The sequence below is a fragment of the Histomonas meleagridis genome (genome assembly GCF_020186115.1).
Source record: "Histomonas meleagridis strain 2922-C6/04-10x chromosome Unknown contig_76, whole genome shotgun sequence".
Classification (NCBI taxonomy): Eukaryota; Parabasalia; order Tritrichomonadida; family Dientamoebidae; genus Histomonas; species Histomonas meleagridis.
Window position 1 is genome coordinate 21965 of NW_027150915.1, and position 16839 is coordinate 38803.

The 16839-nt window shown below is 28.7% G+C and overlaps 2 protein-coding genes across 2 annotated transcripts; both read right to left on the reverse strand.

The window, feature by feature from the left end:
• Nucleotides 1-8018: 8018 nt before the first annotated feature.
• On the reverse strand, nucleotides 8019-8717 carry GO595_008834 (uncharacterized protein; the record flags this gene model as incomplete). The annotated part of the gene is made up of 1 exon (XM_067922452.1): nucleotides 8019-8717. The coding sequence occupies one exon, from the start codon at nucleotides 8715-8717 to the stop codon at nucleotides 8019-8021; it is 699 nt and encodes a 232-aa protein (XP_067771002.1).
• A 3523-nt stretch (nucleotides 8718-12240) lies between these two features.
• GO595_008835 (uncharacterized protein) lies at nucleotides 12241-12702 on the reverse strand (the record flags this gene model as incomplete). Its single annotated transcript, XM_067922453.1, has 1 exon — nucleotides 12241-12702. One exon carries the CDS (start codon nucleotides 12700-12702, stop codon nucleotides 12241-12243), a length of 462 nt encoding a protein of 153 aa, XP_067771003.1.
• Nucleotides 12703-16839: the final 4137 nt, after the last annotated feature.

A 16839-nucleotide genomic window follows, 5' to 3' on the forward strand; every position in this document is an offset into this window, starting at 1 on the left:
AGAAATAGAAATTACAAAATCCCTGAAATCAGTGATTTTCACGTCATTTTTACATGAATTACTCATATATGTTAACAACATTACTGTTACAGATATGTGTGTAATGCTGTTAACATTACTGTTACATGTCTGACAAAACATAAGTTCCGACACTAAGTTTACTTCGTTTTGCGGGAATGCTGACAAAAATTATTTTTGGAATTAATGTTATCATAAAGGACACTATGACAGGACAGTCTTCCCGGAATTGATGAAACCAAACTCTTTTTACACGAGGAGGAAATAGAAATTACAAAATCCCTGAAATCAGTGATTTTCACGTCATTTTTACATGAATTACTCATATATGTTAACAACATTACTGTTACAGATATGTGTGTAATGCTGTTAACATTACTGTTACATGTCTGACAAAACATAAGTTCCGACACTAAGTTTACTTCGTTTTGCGGGAATGCTGACAAAAATTATTTTTGGAATTAATGTTATCATAAAGGACACTATGACAGGACAGTCTTCCCGGAATTGATGAAACCAAACTCTTTTTACACGAGGAGGAAATAGAAATTACAAAATCCCTGAAATCAGTGATTTTCACGTCATTTTTCGAGGTATTACTGCGAAAATGGGTGTTTAGATGTCAAACCTATTAAAAATGATAGGTATTCATGTTAAAATGGCGTGTTTTGACATCAAACCTATTAAAAATGATAGGTAATGCTTCTAAAACCACCTAAAATCAGTGATTTTCACCACTTTTGCTATTTCCAGAATTTCTACTTTCTACAACTACTTACTTTTTATTTATCCAGGTAGACTGTCCTATTATAATGTCCTATATATAAAAATAAAAAAAATTCTAGTTTCGACATTCCCGCCAAGTGATTAACAGTAAATAATAACAAATAAATCTAGTGCAGACATCTTCCGATAGTGGGTAAACAGTAAATATTAGTGTAGACATCTTCCGTAAATGATTAGCAGAAATATAGTGTCAAACCTTAAATTTACCCCGTTTTTTAGTGATTTTCGATAGTTTTGCTATTTCCAGAATTTCTACTTTCTACAACTACTTACTTTTTATTTATCCAGGTAGACTGTCCTATTATATAGTCCTATATATAAAAATAAAAAAAATTCTAGTTTCGACATTCCCGCCAAGTGATTAACAAATAAAACTAGGTTTCACACTCCTCCGATTCTGAGGTCATATGGTAGCGACGAAGGAGCGAACAGAGCCAGTCAAGCAAAATAGTTCTCGTGGAGTTGTATATTTAACTTTATATATATATTGCATATATGTTGTTAATAACAAATTTTTAAAAAAAATACTAGATTTTTCGATTTATTGTTGAGATAAATATATTTTTACATATATTTTCTTTGAATTAGTTTTAATCGGCAATAATGTTTTTGGGGCACCTCAATAGCACTTTTTCACAACTGGTATGGAACCCGTGGGAGGTAATTTTTCATTTATACTTTTTATTTTCTTGCAACACAGCACACATCTTATTTCTTCCCTTCTGGAAGATAGAATTCATGATTATTTTTCGATTTCGATTTTTTTCAGATTATTCATTCTTCCAACAATCTCCTCCGTTATCTCACAACACAACACACATCTTATTTCTTCCCTTCTGGAAGATAGAATTCATGATTATTTTTTGATTTAGATCATAAATTTCACTGCTAAATTTTTATTTATTTCAGTTGATAAATTGCGTTGAAGCAATATTCCTTGCAACAATTGAAGAACCAGAAATACTATTATTATTCTTTTCTCTAAAGTTTAATGAAGGGTCTATAGACAAGCATTTGATCAACGTTCTTAATTGAGTGCCTTTGTATTCATAATTCATATTATTAGCAATTGATGCCCTAAGTTTATCAATTTCCATTTTGCATGCATTTACGTCAAAATTAACATGTTGCACTTCTCTTCCATTTAGGAAAACACCTGCATCTGAAGCTTTTCGGCTTGGGGGTAATTCTATTTTTAGTTCGTTTAGCAATTGATTTTTCAAAGTGTTTCTAGACAGGGAAGAAATAAAAACATCAACTCCAAGCTTGTTTTGCAACAATCAATTGTTGATCGCGTAATCCCAAATGTGTTTTCAATGGGATGCGATGAAATGCGATTCAAGGCTAATTTTTCAGGATAATTTTTTAAGGCATAATACAATCCAATGATTGTATTTATCATTCGCTTTAACTTATCCTTTGAATAAAATGAAATGCTTCCAACATTCTTTGAGAATTTTTCAGGCAATTCTTGAGAATGGTTAAAGTATAATTGACAATATTCCCTGAAAAATATGTGTTTAATTATATCTAAAATTCTTTTTCTTGTGCTTAAATCAATTTCCTTTGAATGAAGAACAGCTCCCCATAAACTGAATGGTAGTAAATAATAAAAATGTGAATGCTTTTTATTTTTCATCATTATGTTTAAATTTTTGATTGAAAATGCATTCAATGCAAGTTTGTCATTGTATTTTGACAAACTAGTAGTATCTAAAAAAGCTTTGATTCTGGAAATTTCATAAAAACTACCAATTGAAATTATTTCTGTATTAGCCATTAATGAAACACAATGAAAAAGTCTACATCGTTGATTCTTAATTATATGTAAGTAATCACTAATAGGCCATTGTTCGAATTGAATATATTGAATTATAGTTTCAAGTTCATAATGTAAATACTTGAAAATTTTTGTAAAATGATTTGAATGCCAAATATTTGTTCCTGTATCACCATCTGAACATTTAAATACAATTTTAAATTTTTGAGACAATTCAATTAATTGTTGATCAAATATGTTCTTCACTACCATCATATTTCTGAACCACACATAAATATGGCTGATGGATATCACCTGTAATATCTGACTCAAAATCTCCATAATAAATTAAATTTGTATCAATAAATTTATTTTTTTTCTTATTTCTAATATAACATCTAACACAAGTGTTGGGATTATAATCTAATGAATAATTCATCCCATTATAACATTGATCTGAAAAATCTGTACGTAATAAAAAAAAATAAGAATATGTAATTGGTGTAAATAAATTTTTTTCCATTAAAGTAGTACTATGAGGTCTCACCAATTGGAGGTATTGGTGACCGTTAAGACAAACATCATCACATTTTTGAAACAACATCTTGTCAAAAAAATCGATTAGGTTGTTTTTAATCAAAAATCGATCATGAATTCATAATAATGTGACTCTGGAGATGCTCCCATGCCCAAACTAAATATTGTGATGCAATCTTTTTTGTAAATTTTTGATTTGGATTATTGTTATAACAAGTGTTTAGCTGTTGCTTTCAAGCAACCAAAGACTCTTCTATCTAAAGGCTGAAGCTGGTCTGTCAAGCCAGGTGGAATAAAATGCAATGTGATTTTTAAGCTTGCTGCTAAAATTTGAATTTGCTGACACCTATGCACCTTGTAAGAGTCCAAGAGTAAGTGGATCTCTTCTTCATCATTAAAGTGGGTTCTCAAAAATCGTAGATATCGACTAAATGTTTCTTCAGTCGTCCAACCGTTTTCTGTATACGTTGACATGTGATATGAAACGTCACCAATCTGAGATTCTTTGCAGCGATTTGTTTTCCCTTTTGCGATGAAAAAAAGAGGGATTTTGGAACTTGCAAGTACTGTCATGGATGTTTTAGGTGATGCTTCAAGATTAATGCTAATGGAATCGCTTCCCTTTTCAGCCCATGTCACCATGCCGTTTGGGAATATTTTCCATGCCGTTTCATCGCACTTGACAATATGGCTATGATCTGTTGAATCCATAAGATTTTTGATTTCATTAATGAACTGATTCATATCATCTTCTGTGGCTGTTGGCCTTCTTTTGGCATGGAGAGACCTAGATGATAAATGGTTTCTATTTTTGAAGACGGCTATGAACTGATGAGAAAACGTAAATTGTTTGGCCTCATCATTTTCGATATCGTTGGGAAATTTAGACAAATATGCATTCATGGCAATGTCAATGAAGTCTTCATTTGTAAAGACATAACCTGGTTCAAGAAAGTTTTGAACAATATAATCTTTGATAGATTCTTCTTCTAAATACGTAAATACTCTATGACCCCTCCCATGATGAGTTTTCCACGGCCTCCAGTCTGGTTCAATCACTAATTTCCTTTTCCAATTTCTAATAGTTGATTCTGGAATACCGCTAATTGTTGTGTGGCTTTCCGCTGAAGACTCGACAAAGCATAAAATTTGTCAATAACCGTTTATTAATATTTTGTGAGAAATAAACGTCTTCACATATCTCCAATTGGAGAGACACTAGGGTAATTAATTGTAATGTATCGCATTTCTTTTTACTACTGAAATTAATTAAATTTGATTCATCGATATGTTGTACATAATCTGAGGTAAAAGGCGTCATTTCTTTAATAAAGTGATGTTGTTCAAATAAATATAAATGAACTTCGTATTTTGCTTGTTCTAATTTCGGACCAATATAATTAAAAGTTTGTTATTCTTTTTGGTAAACTATTGGTCGTATTCGAAGTTTACCATTTGCATCTACTGTTATGTATACTTTATGTATTTGAACATACACATAATTTTCCTTACAAACGATATCAAGTTTTGATGCTATTTGATATTTAATTAATATACGACATCTCAATATGTCGAGAACATCTTCAGGGATTCCAGATTGCTTTAAAGCATAAATAAAGCAGCAATCATTTAATTCTTCCCTTTGTTTATTATTCACTAATAATGTTTCAAATATTTGTAAACGCCTTAAATAATTTAATAATATAAAAGGAATATTTGGAGACACTAAATAATAAAAGAATTGTGCGCCATTTTGATTAGCATTTGGCACAAGTTGCATCCCAAAACCAGTTAAATGAATCCAATACGGTATATAGGCATTATCTTCATCTGAACCTTCAAATTCTTAAATTTCAGTATAATCTGGTTCAATATCTCCTCCAGGTTCAGTATAACTTGTTAACATATTACGATAAAATTCATTTAAACATGGTTTTTGACACCAATCTGCACACATCCTTCTATAATTAACAAAATAATGTTGTGCAACCTCTAAATTCTATAATAAAATTATCTGGATTAATACGAAGAAATTGACGTAAATTAATGAAATTATTTCTAAAATCATTTGCAGTTTTTATATATAATTAGGGACTGGAGGTGGATTAGGTGTTTGAGCTGGAGGTGGTGAAAATGGTGGAGGTGGTGGGTTATCAGGGACAGGATATTTATTAGGACGTCTATGTTTAGATGGTTTTGAAGATGGAGTAGGTGGTTTAACAGGCGGATAAATATCAATTGATTTATTATCTATAATGGGCATTCTTTTTTCAGATTCTTTTTTAACAGGTTTTTGTTTAAGTGTAATTTCAAAAACATGTACATCTTTGTCTATGATTGGTTCCGGTTTTTCAATTCTTGTTGGTTCATCATTTTCATTTGATGATTCTGTTTTATATGGTTCCAAATCTTCATATGTAAATTCTGTATTTAATGATATTGATCCTTCATCAATTTCATTTTTTGAATCTCCCTGTTGTTTATTGGAACCTATATATACTATATCTAAGTCTTCTTCTTGTTGAGTTTCACCCCAAAGTTCAATTTCTGCTGGTTCGTTTTTTTCTTCTGTTTCATATAATAAAGGTATTGTTTGTTGTTGATACTTGTTTATGATTACTTTTATTTGAGGTAATGGTAAAGTTTCTTTAATAAATTATAAATATTTTTTTGAGATATTTTTTTTCTTCGCCTTTATATTATAAATCAAATAAATGTCTAATTGATAGAAATATTTTCATTAATTTATGAAAAATTGATTTTGAATCATTTTTTTTACCTGAATAAAATTCAGATTTTTCTCTATCAGTATTTGATTTGTCTGTAAAAAATTCTACCCAATGATAATATAACAATATTAATTATATTGATCAATATTATTCAAATTTTCGAATAAATTAATGAAGAATATTACATTTTTCCAACAAATAGATATGCTGTTAAATATTTGAATTATGTAATTAGGTATAGACTTTAGTGAGACCCATCTATTATAGTCGACTTGATTTTCTAAATAATCTTTTCTTAACTTAAACAAATCTTCTAGATTATAATCGTCAGTATTAATAATGAACATTCGTGGAATATATCCTTCTACGACTTCTAGATCATAAAATTCTATAGAAGGTATAAAATTATTGTATATAGAGTTTTTTAAAATAATTTCGAAATTATAATTAATATTATTATAATAATCATCTAAAATATTATATAAAGACATGGTATTTTTATCGTCAAATATTTTAGTAAATTTAAATAAAGTAATTTTGGTATCTCGCATTTTATATTAAATTTTCTCTTCTTCACTAATTTCTTCCTCTTCGATTTTCTCTTCTTCTTTCAAAATATAGGTGAAACTTTCAAATGGTCTTCCATCTTATATTAATTTCGGTCTATTCTTATTTATAGTTGAAGGATAATAAACAAGTCTTTATTAGTGTGAAATATTTTTAATCCTTCTACATAGTTATCTAATAAGAATTTTAATAATGATATCATTATTCTCATAAAATGATAGAATAATTCTACATCATCATAATAAATATGGTACAAATGTTGTGAGATTCTTTTTTGTAATTCTTTATCATATTCAGTACTGAAATCGAAATCTATTATTACTTTTATTTCAGGAACATCTAGCATATATCTAAAAAAGTATTTAAACCAATTTTTAAATAAATCAATGAGTAATTGTTTATCTCCAAAAGATAGACTACTAAAAAAATTCAGATAAAATAAAGTAAATTTATGATCATAAAATAATATATTAAATATATCAAAAATATACATTATATTCAAATCTTTGGTTTTTGATATAATAATTTTATCTTTATCTTCTTTATCTTTTACTTCTTTTTTTTTCAATTCATTATGTATTTGTTCATAAGTTTTACTAATTAATATTTCATTGTATATTTCCGGATATTGTTGTTCTTTAATAAGTATTTTCATTAATTAAATACAATACAGTATTAAATAATCTCAATATTTCGAAAAACCAGACTTTAATATGACTGTATTTTTGTAATTTTGTAGCACTAGGTGGGATAGTTAAGATGACAGGATTTGCTTTCAAGAAAGTTACCTCATAATTAGGTATAAAATAAGTAAACGTCAACAACCAATTTTGGAATATATTTATATGAAGTATTTCATCTTCATTATTCATTTCATCAAAAATAATTCAGAAAAAATAATCCAATCCGTGTATCGGAAGCTATGGAATTAAACCAATCTATAATATACACAGGATAATCTTTTTTGATGAAATAATAAGGATCTTCGTTTTGTAATTCCTCAATATCAGTTTCTATAATAAAATTAATATCAAGTTCTTCATCTGTTCCTTCTATTTTAAAATATAATTGAGAAATATTATTACGTTTTGGAGCTTCATTAGGTAAAAAGAATATAAATCTATTATGTTGCGAATAAAAAGCATAAGGTGAATTTCTAAGTATATGTTCGACTTGATTGATATATCGAAAATTAAAATTATAATTAGAATAAATATAGGTAATTTTTTTTCACTATTTAAATATACAATAGTATCGTATAATATATCATATTTTTGATATTTTCTGGATTTATTATTATTTGTTCTTCTTCTTGATTTTGTTTTATATATTTTTGACATTTTTTTTAATGGTGGTTGTGGTGGTTCATATTCTTCTTCCTCTTCATTGTTTTGTGATTGTTTTTTTTGTTTCTTTAATTTTAGCAGGACTTTTGTAATTTGTCTTAGTCTGCATTTATAAAATGAAGTGTCATAATAACTGTCTAACATTATATCAAAATATTCTGTGAAAAATGTTTAAGTCAATTTTGATAATATTTTAAGGATTAAATTATATCAAATAAGTTTGCCACAGAGGTTATAGTCAAAATTTGATAATATTTTATAAATATAAATGTTTATTTAATAACCGTCTGGTGTACCATTAGCATGGTATTTCAAACCATTGTGTAAATCTAATGTAAAATAAGTATCACGACAAATGAATAATTGTGGTGGTGGTGGATGATTTCCAGCATCATCTATATTATAATAGGTATCATTAGCTTGTGTATAAATTGGTTGACCTTTAATTTGTATTGGTATATTTTGACCATTAGAATCTAAACCATCAAATACGTAACCACCACGTGAACGCTCACATTGTATATTAAGCATAAATGAAGTAGCATCACTTAATGTGTTATTATATCTTGTACCATTTGAAGCATTCCTATCCATAGTTAAAGAATCTTCGAATTCTTTAGTACATTGTATACCACCATCTAAATCAGAAGCAATTAATTGATATTGTAAAAATCTTGCACCTAAAGTAGAAATAGGTTCATCAGGATAATTTTGACCTGCAATAGTTAATTGTACATTATTATAAATAGGATTATCGAAACAAGTATAATCATTAGCATGTTTTGGAAATACAACTGTAATAGTTGTGACATTAAATAAAGGCATATTAATAGTAGATTGTATACCAGATTCAGTAGCAGCTAACGCAAATACATTATAATCTAATTGTTGTGAAGGAATTATTAAACCTCCAGGTTGTTGAAGTATTTGAGCTATTTTATTTAAAGTTTCTTCTTTAACTCCAAAACCATACATATTAGATTTACATGAAAGTACAGTTAAACCTGTACAATATAAAGAAACATTCTCAGTTGCAGTATCAATAGTATGATTAGTTTCAGTATCACATTTAAATGTAGTAGTTATATTAGCAGAATTACCGATTTGAGTAAAACCATGAGTAAATAAAGGTAAATTATTAAATGTAGCATTAATAGAAGAATCTTCTAAAAATTCTTTAACTTCTTTAATTTTACGTGGATCTACTTGACACCAAACTAAACCATTTTGTATAACATAAAACTTTAATTCAATATCACCAACTAATCTATTTGGATATAAATCAAATGCTTTTCAGCATAAGGTTTAATTGTAGAATAACAATAACCTTCACGACAACATTCATTTTGTTGATACCCAGTAGAAATATTATTAGACATAATTTGTAATTGATCTAATAATTGATTAGAACTCTTAAAACCTATAAATATTTTAGCTAAATTTTCTGGATCTGTCAAATTACTAGAATTAATAGCTTTTGATAATTGTACATTTATTCTAATTTTAAAATTAAATAAAACCTTCAGTTATTTGTGAAATCATATGATCACCATGAGTAATTCTTAATCTAGTTTCTTAAGATTGATTAAATGGTGCATTTTGATCATGACAATCTTCAGTTCTTAAAATAAAAGAACGAGTACCATCATTTTTAGCAATTAAATCTTTTAAGACGATCAAAATAAGCTCCAACATTACCTTGATCATCTTGTTCATTTTTAGATTGCGTATTATTATAATACATTAATAAAAATGAAAAATATTTTTCATAATTTTTAATGGCGTGGGGTTTGTGGAATAAATTTAACAACGGTATAAAAAAAATAGGACCTTTACTTAAAAAAGTTAAAGAAGGCTTCGCAAAAATTAGTCCGCATATTGCAAAAGGTTATGAATTTGCAAAACAACATAAAGAAGATATTAAAAAGATAGGACCTTTAAAGAAATTACCTGTAGATAAAATATTTGAAGTAGGTGATAGAATAGCTCCTATATTTAAATCAGTAGGTAAGAAGGCAAATGATAAGATCTTCTCTAATTTACATCCTGCATTTTATAAATAAAGAAATAAATATTTATTTTTATTATTATTTATGGCGTGGGGTTTTTGGAACAAAATTAAAAACGGATTTAAAAAAGCTGGTGCTTGGATTAAAAATAAAATTATTAAACCAGTTGGTAGATTTGTTGGTAATGTATGGAATAAAGTAGCTAAACCTGTTGTAAATACAGTAGGTAAAATACCTGGAATTGAAAATTTACCTGGTCATGCAGGTGCTATTGCAAAAGGAATTAAAATAGCAGATAAATTATCACCTGTTATAGATGGTGTAGCAAATGCACTAGTTGGACAAAAGAAATAATAAAATATTATTTATATATATTGTTTTGAATTTTTTTGAAAATAAACTATGCCAAATTACAGGCGTCCTTAAAGGACGCCTGCGTCTGATTTAGCATAGTCTATTTTCAAAAAAATTCAATGCCATGACATTTTCTGACACTGAGTTTTTGATCGTTTTTTAACAGTTCATATTAATAAATGCAACAACACAGCAGCGACAGCGACAATGAAGATTTCAACATGGATTTGTGGTTCAGGTCAAGAGCATTTTCTGATTTATTGAACATTATAAAGGAACACTCTGGATTTAATTCTATAGAAAATATGATCATTAGAGAAGTAGATCCTTCAAATTTAGGTGTCTTTTTTGATGTAAATGTATTTATAGGGGACTTTGATTTTATGTACACTGCACCTATATTTGAAAGACGAATACAACCAAGTGACTTACATTACATTCCTATAGAAATGTTCGATGAGAATGATTATAGGTTAAATGTTGAATATATGTTGTTGTATATCATACAATATTTTGTTTTAAGACAAATATAGATAGGATGAATATAGCAAGAGACTGTACTGGATGGATGCGCAATCATTACAGTAGGCTTCATAGTTTAGAATTTTCACGGGTGATTTTATGTATTAGAAGATACTTAAGAGGACAACCTTGTGCAAGCTTTTACGTTCCACGATTAATAACTACTCCATATCCCGGACCACGTCCAAATAGATTTGACATAATAACTAGGGAAGACTTAACATATGAATAAAAAAAATAAATCATTTTTATTTATGTCTAATTATAAACCTGAGGTTATTGAAACCTATTACAACAAAGATAGGTTAGATATTCCTGAAATTACAGATTTAAAAGATATAGAAAAACAGAGAAGGGTGTCATTTACGAACGCAATTATATTCGAAAAACCAATCCCATTTTCAGTTTTGTGACAAAATAGTGAAATATATGTTATACCATATGAAAAAGAAAATAGATAAAATAAAGATTATTTTTTTGTTTATTTAATTCTTTAACATTTTGTTATACTGACCATAATGAAGAAAAAACATTAGTAACATAAATTGTCTTTTTCGTATTGCTTTGAACAATGTCAACAGGTTAAGTGTTAAAATTATTGAAATAATCATCATCATAGAAATCAAATGTAAAAAGAAATTCATCCTCAGACATTAAAAAAAATGAAGTGATTATTGTTTTTTATTCAAACTAGAGCTTTAAAACTATCGGGATCTATAGAATTCATATCAAATACTTATTTAAATTCATGATTATCAGATATTTTATGTGATATAAGTATATTATTAACTTCATCGTTATTTGATTCATACAGAAATGCTTGATACCATCTTCCGAAATTACTTTCTAATTGTATTAAATGAATCTCTATATAATGAATATTATTAGTAAGTGGTGGCTTTTTGTTATCAGTTATTGGTATTGATACTTTTATATTTTTTTGATTGAAGAATTCGATCAACTCTCTATGAACAAAATAAAAATCTTGAAAATTTTTATGTTTGATAATCATCCCAATTGGTTTTATTATAAAATTGTTGAAATTTCCTAATTTATCATCTTTTGGTTCAAAAAATAAAGCTACTGCCGTAGCACCTGAATCTTTTTCTTTGAGATGATCAGAAATTTTTGTAACTGAATAATACTCTGTATTCATAGAAAGTAAAGTGATGAAGTGATGAAGTGACATTTTAAAAATTGTGTATACTGACCATTGGTTTGTTGGCATAAGTTTGCCATGTAACCAAACAATAACCGTCGCTTTTTGACAACTTAATATCTGACCAAATAATATCCGGGGACAATTTGTGCTGGTTATACAATGTTTTAGATAAGTTTATGTGAAAAGTGGCATTGAGAGTACTATCGTTCCTATCAAAAAGTTTCACGTTCTTTCGAAATTGAATGCTCATTCAAATTTTCAAACGAATTGTATGGCTCACAAAAATCATTCTGATTTTTGTTGCGAGCGGAGCGAGCACACTCGGGGGATTGAAGGGGTCTGAGGCCTCCGGAGGTGCCCTTCGGCCGAAGATACCGGAAATCCCCCCAGTGAAAATTTTAGGTCGGGACTGATCCCGAGCACTTAAAAAAGACCCAGCCCCCGGCCGGTATTATATATTTACCCGGCAACGATATGGTACTGCGGGCTTTAACGGGCGCGTGTACGATAACGCGTTGTTCTCCCCAATTACGTCGTATATCAAATGGTGTGTAATTTCTTGGCACATAGAAACACTTTCTGAATAGGAAATTATTAGGTAGAATGACTTGTTAACGCCAGTTTTGTATATTCTTTGTATTTCCATGATTTTATCTTTGAGCTCTTGGCGTAAATCTACTTTTTGTCTTCCTCTGGTAATACGTTGATCAAGACCATTATCGTCGATCGCCCTTCTAACGGTCCCTGGACTTACTTTTTTCGTTACCACTATTCGAGGAAGATGTTTTCCCCTATTTATGATAACTCTGGCATGATTGCTCGCTTCGTCGATTGTTGTTCTCCTTTGCTGGATTGCCTTGACGGTAGCTTCTAGCCAAAAAGGGCAAATTTCGATCTTTTTCCTCCCTTGCATTCGAAAATTCAAGTTCAATAGTTTACTCGAAATTGAATGATTTTTGAACATTTCCGTACACAACAGAAAAATTTTCAAACTTTTATTTTAACTCGAAAATAAAGACTAAGATATTATATATATACGGTATTTAAAATTAAATTATGGAGATCACTTTGAAGGGTTGAAAAATTGCTTATTGAAGTTAACATAATATAATCTCTTCCTACCTTTTTTTTCTTAAATTCAGTCAGCATTTTTAAATATTCCAATCAAAAAAATTTTATGAAAAACTTACACAAACAAATGTAACAACATAAATTTATTTTTATATTACACATCTTAGTAAAATGCATAATGGAAATTATATATGTATAGATAAATCATAATACATTACAAGATTTTGTGTAATTCTCTGATATTCTTTGATACCAAAAATACCAAAAAAATACTAATACTTATGGATCACAAAAAAGACTTATTATTAATTTTATGTTTTTATTCAATTCGTGAATTTTGATATGATCTCTCCATTTTGAGTCTTACATTTTTTTTCCTATTTTCTCTTTAACATCTTCAAATTGTGTTATTTGTTTATATATATCATATACTATATTTAAATCCTTTTCAACTTCATTAAACATTTATATTTTGTGATCCTATTGATGAAATTTTTATCGAAATACTCATTAGTTTTTGATTAGAATTTATTGAATTTATTTTTGGCATTTTTTCTTGCAGATTTGTCATCCCATCCAAACGAATAACCAAATTCATCAATAAATTCAATTGAATCACCGAAATCTTCTACTTCCTCTTCTTCCTCCTTTGGAACGAATTCTTGATCGTCTACTTTCTCGCATAAATAATCGAAAAATTTATCTATTTCATATTTTTCTGTTCTTTCTAGATGTTCTGGAAAATGTTTGTCTTCAGGCATATCGAATGATTCTAAGTGTTTTATAAATTTAGAATTTTCTTCAGTATCATGTGATGTTATTAGTATTTCACTTAAATTTTCTATGAATCTTTTGAATAGATATCGAAGCCACTCCTATTTGCTAGTTTTCTGAGATAACAATTAAGATCCGACCATCAGAATAAGATAATTCGCTAAGTTGTTCAAAGTTCATTCTTAACAGAAAGTACGCCCAGGGAAATGTTAATCATTGATTCCAAATTCCAATATAATTTCAAAGAACGAAATACTTTAATGAAAAATTATAATTATGTAAAATTGATATCATAATTGATATTTTAATCTTATTTTATATTTGAAATGGCTATCTTTACCCCCTTAAAAAAAATTATAAAAAATGCGATTAAAAACATCACCCTATGCGAAATATTTTTGTATAACCATTTGATTTCATTATATTTTGCAAACGAGTAGGCATATCATTTATCAAACCATTAATTGTTCGGAATGAACAGATTTTTCCATACTTCGCATATGAGTCTTTTCAAATCTCCGATTGTTTGTTGTGAAGAATTCTCAATTCTTCGTTTCATGATAGCCCATACCATATCGATCACATTAAGATCGGGACTATATGAAGGCCAATTTTCTACAACTTCTATATTTAAATTCGCAGGTGCTTCGGTAACATATTATTTCATCAAAATGAACATCACTTGTTATATTTCGTGTTATTAGAATGAGCTTGGACTTGAAATTGTATCCGATTGCTCCCCAAATCATAACTGTAAGACGATAAGCAATTCTAGAAATCATTGTATCTAAGCCATGATCTTCATATCTTTGCCAAATCCATTTGTTGTTTGGACCTAATTCAAACCATTATACATCATCAAAAATGATATATCCCCCCAATTTCTTTGCATCAGTTGCAACTGATCTTTACACCATTCCACTTTTTTTTCTTGATGCTTCAGTCACAGCACAGTTTTGGTGTGCTCGTAAGCAAAGAATTCCCATATTATGTAGAGCTCTGTTTGCAGTATATTGATTTAATTGCGTTCCAACCAACTCAACAATTTTTTTTTCAATAATTATCTAATATTTTACAAGATATTGTTCGATTTTGAATTATTCTAGATTCCATAAAGATAATGTGTTGATGCAATTAAGATTTTGGTCTTCTTAAAAGGGGAATTGGCCAATTGTTGTGAGACAACGAAATAACCTTTTTGGTAGTTTTTGGGCAAACACCAAAGATATTTGATTATTGGTTTTGATCAGCGATAATAAGGCTTGCTTGTCCTATCATATTGTAGCGCGTTTGAGTGAATGCCTAAATCCTTTCATGACTTCAATAGTAAACCGCCTCGTTGAAAATTTCAATTGAAATAATATTGCAAAACACTATAGAATATGTTAGTCATTAAACATGTTCACAACGGTGAATGAATAGATCCAGTCGATTAATTTCTATTATTGGATCTTAAAATATTGGTATTTAGGAAGGTTTTCTCTGGCTGATTTCAGGTTCACACTCTATGTGCTTCATTTCTCGAATTACTCTAGATCTTGCTAGGTCAGAATCCCGCTCGAGCAAAGGCTGATGTAATATTTTTGGATGTGGTAGCTCTTTGCCATTAATCAACAATGTTTATGATCTCACAAAGTGATCTCCCTCTTCTGTATCATCACAGGGAAATGTAGATTTTACTTCGTTGTGGTCTGATAGGAATTCTTCTTCATGTATGATGAGCTTGATCAATCAAGTCATTTATTGACATTTTTATCAATTCAATATCTAATGAAATGCTCGAGAATGCTTTTTTTGGTCGACCTCTTCAGACAATTCATAGTTTAGTCTTCGAATAATGAAATATTAAAAGGAGAACAATCATTAAACGTTCAATCTGTGAGCACATTATGGATCACCTCACACTATCATTTTATTATCAAACATTTTATTAATTCAGATAATTTTGGTGTAATAGAAGGAGGTAAAGATGCAAAAAAATTTTGAGAAATGTTTTCTAATGTTAATCTGTCTTTAAACCATATTAATGCATGAACATGTGGTGCACCTCTGGCTTGAAATTCTAAACGCCAGCAATAATTAGTAACTTCACCAAAGTTCATATTTTAATGATTAATCTTTTTTAATTTTTGTAAATCTTTCTTTCCAAATTAACATTTTTTCAAACGGGCAAGATCTAATATCTAATTTATTATATCCAATACCACTAATAATTTTTTCTGTCTCATTTACTTCAGGCCACTTATTAACAAAAGTAAAAGTTATCATGAGATCAGGATCACCTAAATATGAACACATCCCTCTGACATGTGATTGTTTATAATACCAATAAATAGGTGAAGATGGATCATTTTGTATTTTGATTGATGAGGGAATTTATCTGGATGCACCATTGGGAATATTAACACGTTGAAGATTAATTCTATTATATATAAAAGAAGCTATTTTAGCCATTATAGCATTATATAAAAAAAGAATCATTGTAAACTGTAATCTACCACACCTAAAAAGAATAATGAGAACCGAAAAGAACAGCAGCTTTTTGGCGAATTGTTATACCGGGAATAGTCGGCATATTGCCAAAAAAGAATATTAAAAGAAAACACATTAAAAGAGCCTTTCCTATATCAACATGAATTATTTCACTTTTCCCTTCCGAATTTGGTAATGTAATTGGTCTTTTTGTATAATCAATTTCATTGATATTATGATTTTCGCTAATGGGTATTTCAGCAATACCAATAACATCATTGTTTGATGCAAAAGCTGGATCAATTTTTGTTCTGTAAAAATTAACATATAGTGGAGCAATTTCTGAAGATAACGGGTTATTATTTTACGGCCAATCAAAAATAGAATTCAGTTTCTCCATGTCAGGCTTTTTATGGCTGTTTATTAGGGAATCTAAGTTTAAATACCCTGTACCACTTTTTCTTGAACTTAAAGAAAATGTTCCATGAAGGTGAGGTGAACCAATACCACCATTTTCAATTTGAACATTATTTTATAAAAAAGCGATTGATAAATTGCTATTAATAAGAAATCGTTGATCACCATCAAGTAATATTTCCGTAATATTATCATACATTTCTCCCATTTTACGATTGAATATTTTAATATCTTGATTAATATGTATAGAACTATTCCACATAAAATGCTATTTATAATCTAATTCATAATTTTGGTCATCATCTAATATTGGTGG